Here is a 15,457-nt window from a genome sequence, read left to right as displayed (position 1 = left end):
AAGGGGCCCTAACCAAAAAAGCCACTCTATTCACACGGAGCCAGTGGTCCTGCAGTCTGTCCCTCTAGTCCAAGGGCTTCAATGACTTCTGTCACTAATGATGCAGGCAACCTCTTCAAAACACACTTGATCTGTATGATCAAAGTGCTACTGAAATAAAATGCCAGCGTATGACAGAATTGTATGAGGCAGTTGAGAACCTGTATCACAAATGACTTTTGAGAAGATGGATAGAATTTGGCAGCATAAAATGTCACTCCCTAGCAGGGTTGGATCTCAGACTGAAAACACTGATGAGGACTGGGTGGTGTGCCCACCTCCTCTGCAACCCCCCAAGCAGAGAAGGGAAGAAACTATCACAAACCCAAATGAAGGCCACGTTACAGGAAGGGATATTTCAGTTGAACAGAGCTGCTGTTTAATAACGTACGAATATTTTACATGGACTTTGGTTCTGAGATCTTTAACAACCAACCACAAGGAAACGCTGCTTGTCCAGTGGGAAGGGCAGAAAGCAGGTTCAGTTTAAAGTCTGAACACTTTCAGCGTTGTATCGAGGGGCTGTAATTCCACAGGCAATATGGCCTAGACAAGGGGAATGGCAGGATGAGCCCCCAGAGACTTCCCACTTCCCAGGCTGCACTGCAGGTGACAATTTAGGTGGGAATGGGAAGAATGGTGCTGCTCTTGAGATGAGCTCCAGGCACAGAGGAACAGCTATGGGGAGTGACAGTGCATTCAGCAGGTCAGAATAAACAGGCTCCCACAAGAGAACCACACTGAGCTACATGCGAGATGGTGTTTTTAAAACGCTTAACGTCAGATCTGTGCCAAACCAGCAACAGTGTTATTTAAAATCCAATTAGAAAACATCATCACCTAACATTTCTGTGTGTCAGACTTCGACACAACACAGGATTAATGTCATAAGGAAAAGCCCTATAAACAGGACCAAAGTGTCAGGGGAGTTATGGACAGGTAACAACCTGCATCACGCTCTGTTTTCCCTCCTCTCCATGCTGTACCCGATGGCATTTTTCATCTGAAACGCCTGCACTGTCTGTGGAATATATCTGTGGAATTTCTCACAGTTGTAGTCCAGTAACAGCTCCCAGGAAAAGGCCAAGCATCACAGAGCTCAGCACCCAGCTGGGAGGGCTGCCAGCACCACAGATCATTTTACAGGGTGCCTGCAGGTCAGAGAACATTGTCCTGGGCTTCAGCTCTTCACCAGGAGAAGCTACACTCACCAGGAGAGCTTCTGGTTCTCTTAATACATGTCTGGACAGAAACTTCTCCACCTTGCTTTTAAGTTACACCAGTTTCATTAGGGTGTGAGCTAGTCCCATTTACCTTGTGTGATGCCAAGGACTCGCTGGCATGAATGCTAACTGCAGAGTGATAAATATTTACCCCAGCATCTCTAAGGGAAGGGAAGGGACAAATGACGCCAGTACAGTCAGCTCCATCTCCGTCCTAAAGGTTGTCAGGAAACAGGCAATGAGTTTCCATGGGCTGTCTGCAAACAGGAATGTGTCTTTTGTAGCCATGGTGAAATAAATTGAAACCAAAATATTCCCAAGTGTAGCGAGATGCTAATTCTGTGGGAGGCCAGGGTGGATCCACTCCAGTGAATTCCAGCTTTATGTGTGTGTCTGTTGCTGCCTTTGTCTAACAAAGAGATGTAGTTTAGAGAGAGCCGTCAACACCCAGTAACTCTCTGCTCCTCCACAGCCCAACCAGGGGTGCAGCTTTTTTTAGGCTGGGAAAGCAAGTCACTGAGAAATGCAAATAAAATCACAGCCCAATTATCAGTGAGGGAACTGCCTGAATGAAGAAAAGGTTCTTAGCACAACCCAGTTAGCCCATTAAATGTTAATAACTTACTGCAGAGACAGATGGGAAAAGTCACTTGTAAGCTGACTGCTAACCCAAATACATGATGGCTGGGAGGATGGGCACGCTGCCAGGGCCCAGGCAAGCACAGACACCACTGCCAAGGAAACAGAAACAACTTCTTTTGCTGCAGTGCTGTCAAGAGCAAGCCCTGCCCGTAGAGCAACCGGTGGGAACACGGCAATGTGGCACGAGCAGCCTTCGTGCTCTAACAGCCCAAAGCCTGGTTGCTGTAAAACCCCACCAACAGCACAGGGTTCTTGCCAGAATTGCTCCATATCCATGGCTGGGGCCTGTGTTTGCCATCTAAGCAGCAGCCTGACCTGGTGGCCACAGGATGATGGGTCCCTCTCCACTCAAGATATTCTGTGATACTGTACCTGGTGTAACTGGACAAAGTAACTAACTGAAATGTAAGATGCGTTTTTAAACCTCACCTGACAATTCAACCCCTTTTGTCCATGAAAACTTTAGTCACTGCTTAAAGACGACAGCTGTGGATTTCCCTCCATGGTGTTTCAGAGGAGTTTTCTCTCAATATATAACTATTCATCATGCATGGATACTTGCACGGCTGACACAGAGATTACACTTTCTCATATCTCGTTGTCAGATACCAATAAAATGGATTCTAGTAAGTCTGTAACGATTTGATCTGAAGCTTTGCACTCTCTCTACCAGTTCCTTACAGACTCTTGGTGGTGGGGTTCAAAGAAGGAGGAAGGGGTAACACACTTGCTGCTCATAAACTCCAGGCTGCTACCTCCTTGTTCATCTGTTTCCAAGGTCCCTGGGATGTGTGCTCCACACAGTCCTCAGTGTGGGCTCCACCAGCCTGAGCAGAGATGGCTCCATCTGAGCTATCTGCAGTGTCTGTGCTTCAGAGCCAACGGGGAGGTAATGATCCAGCCCATGGAGCTGGGGTCTGACACATCCCACCCAGAGCAGACTTCTGAACTAGGACAGCCCAGCACCCACTGCTTTCTGCAGGCTCAAAAGGAAGCTGGGACTGCCAAGGCAGAGCCCCAGCCCTTCACTGGGGGCGTCTAAAAATTCAGTGAGCATCTCACAAAACATTCATGTGATAGATGGGGGATACACGCACATATCATGGGCTCCCTGACAACATCCCTCCCTTCCTCTCCAGTATGAGATGTGCCTTTCATTAGACTTCTCATTTCCTCATGCTTGTTTTAAATCAAGTCATTTTATCTCTACATTTTTATTAAAGGAGCAGTTGGGTCAAGAAGGTCAGAAATTCTTTGCCTGGCTACTGGGCTGATTTGGGAAGGAAAGGAAGAGACCAGCTCTGGCTGCTTCATCTGATAGCAATCAGAAGAAAGAAATTAATCTCAATCAGAAAGTCATGCAAGGCCTGAAGATGGAGGAAATGCACGAAGGGACAAGGCATGGTGGCAGGGACTGAGCATATATTGAGTGTAATCACCTCCTGCCAGGCTCCTCTGACACGACCACAAACACTCATCGCTCGGCACCTCGATGCTGAACTTCCCACTGCTCAAATGGCACATGAGTGGCCCTGGCATGTCCCTCTGCAATGCTGAGTGCACTTGTGTGGCTCAGAGGATGTGCTGTGACTGTGGAGCCAGCCAGCCCACCTAACACCACCCAGCAGTCCCCACCAGGCAGCTCCGATTGTGGCCAACAAGGGTTTCCTTCACTGACCAAAGCAGAGTGGGAGCAGCCTCTTAATATCAAATGGGCAAATGAGTTTGTCTGGGGTCTCTTTCTAGCCCCAGTCTGCCAGCACACAGGACAAACTCTTATGTTCCTGGAGTATGTTGGAGAAGGCAGAAGAGTGGGGATGCACCAAGCTGTGGTTGTGTATCTAAGGACAAGTATCCTTCGATCAGACACTTCCCTCAACTCCAAGACCAAAGCGTGTGTTTACTTAGCTTGAGACCAAGATCTATAACCACATTACTTTTGAAAATGAACACATGGAATCACTTGGTGGCCACCACAAAACCCCAACCAAACCATGCATCCTGCATCTCCAGGGTCAAGTAGCCGAGGCAGAACTTAGTAGATCCTTCACTTTCAAAGGTTTCAAGAGCCATTTCCTTTACTCCCTGTCTGCAGACACAGACACATGAGCTGCAGAGGTAGCTGTAGTGCCTCAAAAACATCACCAGCACAAAATCCATGTGAAGAACCCAGGAGGAAGCAAAGCACCTCAACCACCCTTGTCTGTCCCCCTGTGGTGACTTACTGGTATTAATGCTGCACAGTGAGTAACACTGAGAACTGAATGTTATTCTACAGTAGCTGAGTAAAGTTCACTTACTCTTCTGGGAACTCCACAGGCTTGTTCTTGATCCTATTATGAAGACCCAGAATATATTCATCTATGAAAGGGCACTGTAAAACAAACAGAAGATTTTCCAGTTGTCAGAGAGCCTGGCATTGCTTAGGTGTTGTCACTCACACACACAAGTATGGTCTCTGTTCTCTCTTCATTTTACACAGAGATGGAGATGAACCAAATCTCCCCACAACAATAAATTGGGTCCTTATTAAAAAATAAACAGAGAACAGCAGCAGAGGGACTTAGGGAATACGTAAGTGGATTGGGACAACCCTCTCCATCCAGCCTATCAGGCAACCATGAACTACACATTTCCCTTTTCTCTGCTCCACTTCTACCTGCAAAATGGAGATACTGGCCCAAATGAGACATCATAGACATAGGTCAAAGAATACTTTCCATCCTCACTTAGCTCTGCAATATCACACCAGCAACGGAGATAGTTCTGCCTCTGCCATCTCCCCTGCCACCTCCTGCCCCCGAGCTGGATGCCTTATGCCTGTGTGGTGGGCTCTGCAGAGGTCAGTGCTCGGACAGGAGGTTCAGGTCACACACTGCACACACAGACCCCACATACCTGCTGCACTGCTCACCCTGGGAGAGCATGGGAGGGACGAGGGGCTTCCTGTGACAGGAGAGGGAAAAGCCATGACAGGACATGGAGTTTGCAGAAGGCATCTCTGAAGAGGTGGCTCTGCCGAAGTGGAGTCCATCTGGCCCACCTCAGCTTTGGCAGACAGAGCTTTCTGTAATCTGGTTTGCTGAAGTGCTGCAGTAGCTTGGGATCAACCCTGTGCCTCTCTCCATGCCCTGTCTGGCTCGTTTCTGAATACAAACTGGTGCTACCAATGCTGCTCTGGGTTTGTAGCATGAACAACAGCTCTGAACACAGGGACCAACTCTAGAAACCATCCTTCCCGCAGATCACGTTAGCTCCTCCTCACCTGCAGGGTGATTGGGGAAAACAGGAGCTTGCAGAAGACAGGTCTTTGTTTCTAATATTTTCCTTTATTTGGAAAGGAATGAGTCAAAAGCCAGGCAGACAGACCCTGCCATGCAGAGCTCCAGCAGCTGAAAGCCAGCTTACCTTCCCGTAAACAAAGCAGTAGAGGGTAATTCCCATGGCCCATACATCAAGTGCCTGAAAGAAAGCATGTAGAGGCAGTAAATGAGATGCAGTCCAGATTATCTGAATGAGCTGGATTTTCCCACTGATTCACAGAACATTATCCATATGCATTTAACATTTTCTGTTGTACTGTGCAGACTGTCTCAATTTGGGCTCCTAAGGGCATCTGTAGCATGTCTGAGCAATGAGGACTCTGTAGGGCCAGACACTGCCTCTCTTGTCCTTGCTGTGGAGCACAGCGATCAGCAAGCAGCTCCTTCTTCTTGCAGATGACACCATTCAAGGCTGAACCTCAGAAGTCTTCTTCGAGGTGAAAAAACCCCCATCCCACCATATCCCTGTGTCTGCATTACAGCCCTCAGCAGTGCCTCTCACTGTCAGGAGATCAAGATACGACCTTGTTGCAGAGCAGCCCCCTGTGCCTCTTGATTATTTTGGAGAGGAATCAAAAGTTTCCTTCTTCCCCTTTGGGCAAGGAAAAGACTCTTAACATGGCTCGTGTCTGAGCAGGGATGCACAATAAAGTGTCTGCCTGCTGCCCAGAACAACCAGTGTGAGTCCTGCCTGGGCTGAACACAGAATTAGAGCTCAGTTTTACTTAACAACCCTAATTCCCACCACAATCCGTGGGTGAGCAACACACAAAGGATGCAGGTGTGGTGCTGCCCTTTGTGCCATGGCCTGGCGGTGCCAGGAGACATGAAGCTGTGAGCAAAGACCTACCTTTCCACTGAAACTTTTGCCAGTGTCTGAAATGGCCTCTGGTGCCATGAAGGCTGGTGTCCCTGCCGTGCTGGAAAGCTGGGCATCGTTCCCTTCAAACTGATTGCTGACTCCGAAATCGGCGATTTTGACGTGCCCATCGTCTCCCAGGAGCAAGTTGGAAGGTTTGATGTCCCGGTGAATGATCTTCTGGTAGTGCACTGAAACCAAACACAGGGGCATGGTCTGCCACAGCAGCCAACACGCCTGTCCAGGAGGATGAAAATACGGGTGCCAGCTCAGGCACCCCAACTCAAAGCCTCTGCTGTGTATGTAATACAGTGTAGTAGCAGTGCCATTCCTTTTTGGTGCCTCACTGGGACGTATGCCAGAGTACAACACCCAAATACATCTGCCACCAGTAATGGTGCAGAGAACAGACATGAACCCAGAAACACCCCAAGCAGGGGGACCAAGCATTGCTGTTGGAGAAGGAAACCACTCTAGATTTGTTTGGCCTCATCACGTCAGCTGGTGGGTTGAGCAGCTTGCTGTATGAAGCAGGGAGTTGTAGGGAAGTGGCTGATCCCTTAGGAACTTGAAGAACAGATTTAAAACTCAAATCCCAACTTTCAGAACACAAAATGACCCCAAAAGCAGAACTGCAGAAAACCCAAAAGACTTTACTGAACAGGAGAGGAAATGCACCAAGTCTTTCCTGCCCTTCCCAGGGGAACAGGACCCCTCGGCCTCCCTCCTCCCCGGGCCACAACCACCATTTTCACATTTCCTGCTTGCAAACAGAGCATGTTTGGTTTGAGACCCCCACACTCCTTTCTTATCTCCTAGGGAATATGCAGTTGGGTGGAGGAAATGCTGGTCTAGCCCTTTCCTGCTTTACAAACCTGGTCAACACATCACCACAAAGGCAGCCTGCCCTACAGAGCATTCCCATTTGTGGTTTAGGACCAAGAAAGAACAAACTTCAAGTAACTATTCTGCTCTTTTCAAGCCAGCTTTCCGTGTCTGGGGAGGAGAAGTCCCACTTGCAGGTATGATCTTCTGCAAGGACCTCTTGTTAGTTTAAAGCACTGTTGGGGGATGCTTTCCTTGGCACATTAAAAAAGCTGATGTGGAGACCCAGCAGACTAAAACCTGCTGGAGAACACTGGTGCTTACATCCTCTTCCAGATGTGCGGCAACTCACTGCGTGGCCACGCTGAGATGTGAGCCAGTTAATGCTGTAACAGCCTGGCAAGACAGCGAGGATAAACATGGGAAACCCTGCAACAACAGTCATTACAGGGAGACATCTGCTCCACGGCAAAGCTGGTGGCAAGCAGACATTTCATTATGGCAATATAGGGAGAGTTAAAAACAAGTGAGGGGGGAGTGAAGTTTCCCTTCTGGAGATGATGAGCTGCCTTTCAGGCAGGTGTCTGCCTGATGCCACAGGGATAAGACTCCCAGTGCCTCTAAAACAAACAATAAATGCAGGGCACAAATATACAAGTACATCCCTGGAGCTAAGTGTGGAAACTGAGGGAGTTTCACCAGGCAAGCAGGTACTTCAGGCTTCTTATTGTTTCTTCCATACAGGAAAGTAAAAATCCCAAACCAAAACCATAAACCAATTCCCATATCAAATAACTATTTATTTTGTAGAACACATTCTCTGCCTTTGTGCAAGCTAATAAAAGCAGAGGGAAAACACAGGCAGTTTGCCAGCTGCTCTGTGTTTGTTCAGTGCCCAGCTCAGCCTGGTACCCAGCAGGTCTGGGCACTGCTGGCTCTTAGACACAGAAGCAGTATCAAATGTTGAACAAAGAAATAAGAAACACATCCTTCACAGAAATCAAAGCCATCAAACACTAGGGTCAATGAACGTTTGTGCTTCCTAGTCCAGAACATCCATGTGCTTCATGCGTTAGGGCCAGTCTGACCACTACTGCACAGTGCCTGCAGGGCAGAGGAGCACAGGTTGTGCTTTCAGGAGTGAGCCTGACACATCCCAGGGCTTTGCAGTGCAATGTCAGCCAGGTGCTTCTGCAAACCTGCACACGGTTTAAATCATACACCAGGATGGGAAAGAGATGGGTGCAGAGGGAAGAGGCTGGCCAGGTCAGGAGCAGCAGTGTCCAACCATGCTGCTGTTTGTGTGACAGTAACGAAAGTCTTGTGCCAGCTGGCTCTAAAGGCTTCTGCTACCTCCAAATCCTCCTCCCCGCAATCCAGCTGCCTTGTACACAGCCATGAAGGGGGAAGGATGGGGGACAGGAATGGCACCTGCTGGTGTAAGTGAACAAGGCTCCATCCCAGCTGCAACAATTGTAAGAGCAAGAGCTCATGTCTGCCAAGAGATGATTTGGAGTGAAGCCGCTAACCTGATGAAGGCAACCCGAAATCTCTGTTCTGCTCTGAAGCAACACAGCTCCTACAGTCCCAGTGTGTCAGCTGCTGTGGGCGTCCTCCCCTGCACAGCTATCCAAAATGGGCTTCAGGCTTCAAAACATACAGTCTTACCCTCTCCTGCGCTGTGCCTTGCCACTGGTACAGTTCAGTACAGTACAGAGCTGCAGAAAGAAGAGTAAAAGATCTCCCCCCAATCATTGCCAAGCAAGAGAAAAACCTGGCTTGTTTCAGAGCCGCAGAAAGGCAGCAGGGCTGCTCATCTGGAGGCCAGAAACACAACTGAGCTCAGAAGAACTTTCCAACCCACCAACTCCTGCTGCAAGTGCAGATCTCCTGCAGGTAACACACTGCAGCGAGAAGGGCAGGGAGCAACTCATTCGGCAGGGCTGGCCAGAGGCTGACAGGCCGAGCAGCGGGATGTGCCTGCAGTGACACAAGCATCACTGCCACACGCTGCGGAAGGAGCTGGGGACAGAGCTGCCTTGCAGGAAAGGTCCTTGTTAAACCAGCATGATCTGATTTCCAGCACAACATGCAGAGGGAAAGGTGGTGTTATCCCTGCAGAACTGCAGAGGGAGAGCTAAGCATCTCAGAAATAAAAGCCTAATGATACCCTGCAGACTGCTGATGACTGTACAGAAGGGACAATGGCACAGGACCCACAGAGCCACCCAAGGGGAGCAGGACAGCCACAGCCAAACACAATCACCAGCACAAATTAACCCTCTAATTCCAACAGCCTGAAGCATCTGGGAGCAAGTTTCTTCCCTTTGCAGATGAGCAGCAGGTAGGAAAGGCACCTTCGTTAGGATTGTTATTCAATGTCACCAGCAGCAAGGACCAGAGGTCCCAGAAACAAAACACCCTTCCTGTCCTTGGGATTAAGGACACACTGTGATGCAGCTGCTAGCAAACAGGAGCAGGGCTGTGTCAGGCACAGAAAGAGAAAGAAAAGCACTTTCAACAGCTGAATAAAACCCCCAAATGTGCTTTAAAGAAGCATAACCAGAATAACTCTCTGTAACAGCTAAACTTGCTCCATCAGGGTTTGGGGTTATTCTTCCAAACCAAGCCATAACCTCCCTTGGGAAGGACCATCCCATCCATGCTTGCCTCCCAGACCCCACCTACCACACACGAGGGGACATCAACAGCTGAAACCCACTCATTCCCATGCAAATGTACTTGTCTGCATCCCTCCCAAAGTTAAAAACCCTGGAAAGGATCTTGCTCCTAAAGCAGAGGTCAGCAGTTCACAGGAACAACCTCCCTGGGCTCCAAGATGCTCTGTGCTTTCTGTGCTGACAGACCTGATTCAAAGAACAGATCAATACCTCTTCATAATGAAAATGAAACAGTGTAAGGTATCGCAGAGCCCTTAGGAGAAAGTCTGATTCTGCAGCACTCTTCAATTCGGTTTTATTAGATCCATCCTTCACCTCAGTGGAAAGGTGACAGCAGTTCAGGGCTATCTGCATCTGAATGACAATCCCATGGATTTCTGGAGCACCATCTAGGCAAAGATCTCAAAGCATATTAGAAAGACTTGTTTGCTAACCTCAGAGCCACACCATGAATGAAGCAGGCAGGGCAGGTGAGAGCCCACGTACGACACTGCCATCACAGCCTGTGTTAGAAAGCCTGACCAGGCACATCTCAGGTTGAGGTTTCACCCAGGGGTGCTCAGAAACAAGGGAAATCACACCTAAAAGCTTAGACTGTCTCCTGACTTTGGGCTTGGAGTGCAGACACCTAAGAAAAGCTGTCTGAAGGCTGATGCTATGTGGTGGAGAGATACAGCCTTGGAGGATTGAGAGCACTCAGGGTGTGAGCAACAGTTGGGAAAGGACCATCTCTTCCTCTCACTTACAGACATTGCATTACAATTGCAGGTACACTGCACCTAGTGCCTATAGCAGCTGGGATGAACCCGTACTTGGGTGTTCAAATTTGAGAGCATATGAAACAACTGCCCAAAATAAAAGGTCTGTGAAAATCTGGCTTTTCAGGACTTTGTTTCTCCATTATGACGTGTTTTAAGTCAGTTGGTATTAGCAGCATGGATACAAGAGTCTGGGGTTTTAAGAACAAAGTAATCCAGAGTTCCTCAGAGCAATGAGGATGTGGGGTGTGCCATGCTGGGGCTGCCCACTGCTCCTGCTTTCACACCTTCCCAAGAGGGGCAGAAAGAAAAGCACCCACAGCTCCATGAAAAGCTGGTCCTTACGGCAGCCCTTGTCCCAGGCTGGACTCTGAAAGCCTCTCCAGCAGCACACCTGGATTACTCACATCCTTTCAACAGTTCCAGGCAGTCTGCACCCACTTCTCCCATTGCTTCATCAGCACCACAAACATGGTTTCTCATGCTTGGCCCTCAGACAACAAGACAGCGTGTCTTTAATGCCAAGTGGCTGTCACAGCTGCCTGGTGGCACTCTGCCATCCAGATGCCTCCAAGCCTACAAACACTCTGGGTGCTGACTATCCAGGGAATGAGCAGCTAGTTTGTATTTCCAGGCCACAAAACATGCCCATTGAGGACACTGCTTTGGCACATGCTGAGCATCATCTCTGAAAAGCCAGCAGGTGATGTGGGAATGGTACTAAAGCAATGGCTCCTGCCTGTGAGTGCAGCACACAGCCCTGCCTGGCCTCTCCACGTCTCCTGCTGCTCTGCCTCCCTGCTCCATCACTGCTTGTTAGCACAGCTCCACCGAGCACATCATTTCTTGCTGTTCAATCCCTTGGCTTTTCCTGCAGTGTGAAACTCACTTCACAAATGCTCCTTATTTCTAGATACCACAAGCCATTCTGAGACTAAATAGGCTTTCCTTTTTATTCAGAAGCAAACATCTGGGAACTGTCTGCCCAGATTGACAACCAGAGAAGACCAAGAAGGGACAGAGGTAGAAGTGCTAGAAAGAGAGATTGTTCCTTGGTCCTTTTAGGAGAGGTGCTTTTCACTGCATTCCCTTCTGGAAACTTTAGGCCTCCAACAGGTTAATACCAACTTGCTAAAAGCTCATTTAAAAATTATCCATATAAAACTTTGCAATGCACTGACACATCCTGTTATTTACTGAGGCTGAAGCTGAATTATAGTTGATTAGAAACAGAATCCCATTCCCATTCAAAGGCAAAAGCAATCCGTATGGTGCAACTGCAGAGTCTGCTTAGTATTACTCTCACATCACCCCTGTAGCAAAGAAATGATTTAATACCCTCCCAAGAAAACTGCTGCACCACCATCCAGAGCTTAAGACAGAATGCTGCTCTCTGAAGCAAGCCCCTGCACTTGCCTGCAGTGTTGCACTGAGAAACAGACAGAGGACACGGCTGTCGTGGGCTGTGCAAGGAGAACACCTTCCCTCTCGTGCTCAGCTCACTGCAGGGGCTTTGTGCAGCTGGGGTGAGGATCCCAGCTCTCTTCACTGTTCTGCCACTCTCTTCCTCCATCCATCAAAGCTTCGCCACTTGAAAAGGGGGATCCCAACACTCAGCACTGCCCAGCACTTCGGAACAGTTCAGTTTCCATTTGTGCTCCATCTCCAGCACCCGCTGACCATCGTTCTCTGGGCAGATGTGACAGGGATGGGATACAGCCAGTAGGAAGCAACAGGGAAGGGGAAGAAGACGTAGAGCCTTGCTAAAGGCTGCCCTTCTACACCTGTCCTCCAGCCTATATAAGCACATCACATATCACCAGTCACAGGGGACAAGCTTCTTGCCACGGCCAATGTTGAGGGATCACTGGGAAAGTGGGAAGCAGGGTATGTGCAGCAGGTACTGCCAGAACAGCCTGCACACCGTGCCATGGGCTGCTTCTAACCTTGAGCACAGCCACTTATATAACTGCATCAAACAACATCAAAAATCAAAGGGCCTGATCTTTCTTAAGAGGCTCTAGCATATCTCTCTGATCTGCTCCACCAGCTCATTACTCTCACTCTCACACAAAGCCCTCATCGACAAGTATCAGCAACACTTGCGGCTACGTGAAGGGGTTTTTGGTTGTTTTAATCACCTAAACAGAGCTTGTCTGCACATGATAAAACACAAGCCAGGCCCTTTTCTCCCGGTGCTGTCACTTAGAACACCCAGCACCTTCCAGCTGCAGCTGCAGTGGAGAGTCCTCCCCTCTACATGCTCTGTTCTGAGGAGCTCTGAGTTGTGCAGGCAAGAGGCAGGAGCACAGAAGGGGCAGGTCCCCATTTCCCACGTGGGAACGGAGGCACAGATGGATCAAGTAGCTTGCTGGGAATCACAGCAGAGCATGTAGCAGCTCCACCACAGACTCATGTCCCAGCTTTGCTGACCCACACCAACATGAGGTCTGAGGAACTTGCCTCTGCCAACAGCCAAACCAGATCAAACCCATTTATGCCACTGATGCTTCAACACACTCACATTGGGCTTAGGTTGCAGCAGATATTTTCAGAAAAGACAAGCCTGTGTTGACTCAGCTATTGATTTATTTGCTTAAATTTCCTTTTAAGACAATGGAAATTATACTCACATACTGATGGTCAAGTAGATTAAGTCTCATCTGAGAAAAGCCAGCTCTGATCTGCACATCAGGCACTTACTGCTCCAGACTTAGTGTGCAGGGCTCCAGAGCATCACAAGGATTCATACAGGTGCCCTGTAGAGAACTACTGCTGGAAAAGTAACTTCCCAATGGCTTTAGCTGTGTGTCATGACCCAATAGCTCAGCCAAGACAAGCATTCCTCTGCAGAGGGGACCAGAATTGCCACCCTTACTTTCCTTAGACACAGTCACAGGAGGGAAACTGCACTTTCTGCAGAGAATACAGGAAATAATGTTTTTCCTTCCTTTCAGTCACACTGACAGCAAATGTTAGAGCTTCTTGTGAGCTGGATACAACACTGAGCTGGCAGCTGAACAGCAGCAGAGGCAGTGGCTGTGCTTCATCTCCACTGTGCAAGTGAGCAGGGTTTTCCCCTGGGTCAAGCTTGCCTACATGCTCTGTGTTATGTGCTCCTGGCTAGTGTCACAGCCAGGCTACCTGCCCAGACACCTTCCCTTTGCTTATTCTTATATCTTCCTTAGGCTCTTACTGAACGAAGCTACTTGTGTCCCAATCCTAAAACCAAACTGGGATGGATACCTGCCTGGCACATGCCTCAAGTCTTTTGAACACAATTCTCCCTCACCACCTCTCCTGTGGCTCCCGCATACATCTGCCACTGGAGAAGAGTTTAAAGTACCTACTCCTTGCGTTGAACCAAACATCTGCTCTCAAGAAGAAAAACATTTCTGTGCAGCAGACAGCAGCCTGACACTGGAAGAAAACCCTTCCATTACATGCTTCTCCTCGTACTGGTTTCCACTGTTCACCTGCCAAAGCAAGCTGGCATGACACCAAGTTCTCCTTCAGTCAAACCCATTTACTGCCCAGTTACCACTGAGTCAGTCCAGAAGGAAATTTTACTGCCTTTGAGAAGTCAAACCTGTGTTTGGGACTCACCATATCCAAGATATCTGAAGTAAACCAGCAGAATACCTTTGTCCAGCAAACCTTTAGGCTTTGTTGGAGGGAGGGATACGTCAACTCCTGCAAGCCTTCTCTAACGGCCTGACTCCTGCCACAGCTGCTGACTCCCCCGGTGACTAGTCACTATCCAGCACACCTATTTCTGCTGAGTGTCATTGGGAAAGCAATGCCTGCCTTACTACAAGGGAGACTGAAGCTTAAATAACCCCAGATAAGCACTACTAGAGAGAAGTTACAAGTGGAAAGGGAGGTAATGGCACACATCCCCAATTCAGAGAGATGCTTAAGCACATGCTTTAGTTAATGACACAAATAATCCAGCAAGACTTTGCCATCCAAAGCACTTAAGTATATTCTGAAATTACCACTCAGTGGCACTTACAACACACAGACAACAGCCTGTCTCCCCAGCTCACGAGGGGGGGGGTGTGATGCTGTCAGTACTCGGGGAGGGGGGGCTTTCAAGCAGGAGCAAAATCACTTTGCTTTGTAGGGCCCATTTCACCAAGGTAGGAGTTAAAGTTTGCATGTGCTTAAGTAACTCCTGACATGGTGCACACAACAGAGCCCAGTCTAAGACAGCAATACAAAACCCAGAACATGTGAACCAGTTAAATTATGGCACTTCAGCTCTAAGCATTTCTCAGCAGTTTGGGGGCCAGAGGAGGGGATTCTCTACCATGGGTGGATCTCTGGCTCTCACACTGAACCTGCCTGTTTCTTCACTGCTTAATGAATGAGGCTGGGATCGTGCCATTGCCTGGATGGGGGAGCTGTGTCCCTGCCTCACACCATGCCCAAGCCAGGTTTCCCAACCACCATGGGATGTTTCTGCTCTCATGACCACTGCCTCCCTCCAAACACTTCTGCCCAGAGCCAGCCCTCTCACAGACCCCCACCCCAGGCAAGCATCATGAATAACCAGTGGAGTCCAGTCCCCATGGACACACGGTGGCCAGGGACCACGTGCCACCACTGGTAATGTAAGAGGTGAGCCCGTGTCTCCCACCAGTTTGGCTCCTGCAGCCCCTTCCCACTCACCAACAGCCCATCTGCACTCAGGGCACTGCACTGCCCTGGATTAATGCTTTGCAGGCTCTGCCAGGAGTTTGCAACTTGTAACTCAATAAAGCCCAAGCAATGATGCATTTGCTGCTGTGCTGACTCGAGCTCCAAGCAGCTGCATGGTTATTGAGCCTCCCAAATTACATAACAATTATGTATACTTACATTAAAATTACCTTGCAATCTTTGCATTGCCTGGCAACACTTCTCCTTCAGCGTGCACAAACTGGTGTGCTTTTCCTCTTAATCACATAGTAATTGCCATGCATTTACCCAGAACACCATTTTTAACTTTCATTTGCTAATAAAATAAATACTTGGGTTACTCAATAGCCCAAAATAAAGCATCCTATTGTTCCTGCTGCTGGGAATGCTTGGGCATCCTATCATTTATTACCCAGTTTCACTC

At 48.7% G+C, this 15,457-nt stretch overlaps 1 protein-coding gene across 1 annotated transcript in view; it reads right to left on the bottom strand.

The window, feature by feature from the left end:
- Window positions 1-15,457, bottom strand: part of CAMKK1 (calcium/calmodulin-dependent protein kinase kinase 1, alpha) — a 53,282-nt gene that overhangs the window by 11,052 nt on the left and 26,773 nt on the right. Inside the window, exons 9-11 of the mRNA XM_010018574.1 lie at window positions 6,078-6,277; window positions 5,313-5,366; window positions 4,205-4,278 (exon numbers count right to left, since the gene is read on the bottom strand). Of these exons, the coding sequence (XP_010016876.1) occupies window positions 4,205-4,278; window positions 5,313-5,366; window positions 6,078-6,277 (328 nt within the window). The remainder of the gene's footprint in view (window positions 1-4,204; window positions 4,279-5,312; window positions 5,367-6,077; window positions 6,278-15,457) is intronic.

This window comes from Nestor notabilis, unplaced genomic scaffold, assembly GCF_000696875.1.
Source record: "Nestor notabilis isolate BGI_N333 unplaced genomic scaffold, ASM69687v1 scaffold9767, whole genome shotgun sequence".
NCBI classification, from domain to species: Eukaryota; Metazoa; Chordata; class Aves; order Psittaciformes; family Psittacidae; genus Nestor; species Nestor notabilis.
Note: the sequence above shows the minus strand (reverse complement) of the source record. Positions and strands in the feature narration are given on the sequence as shown.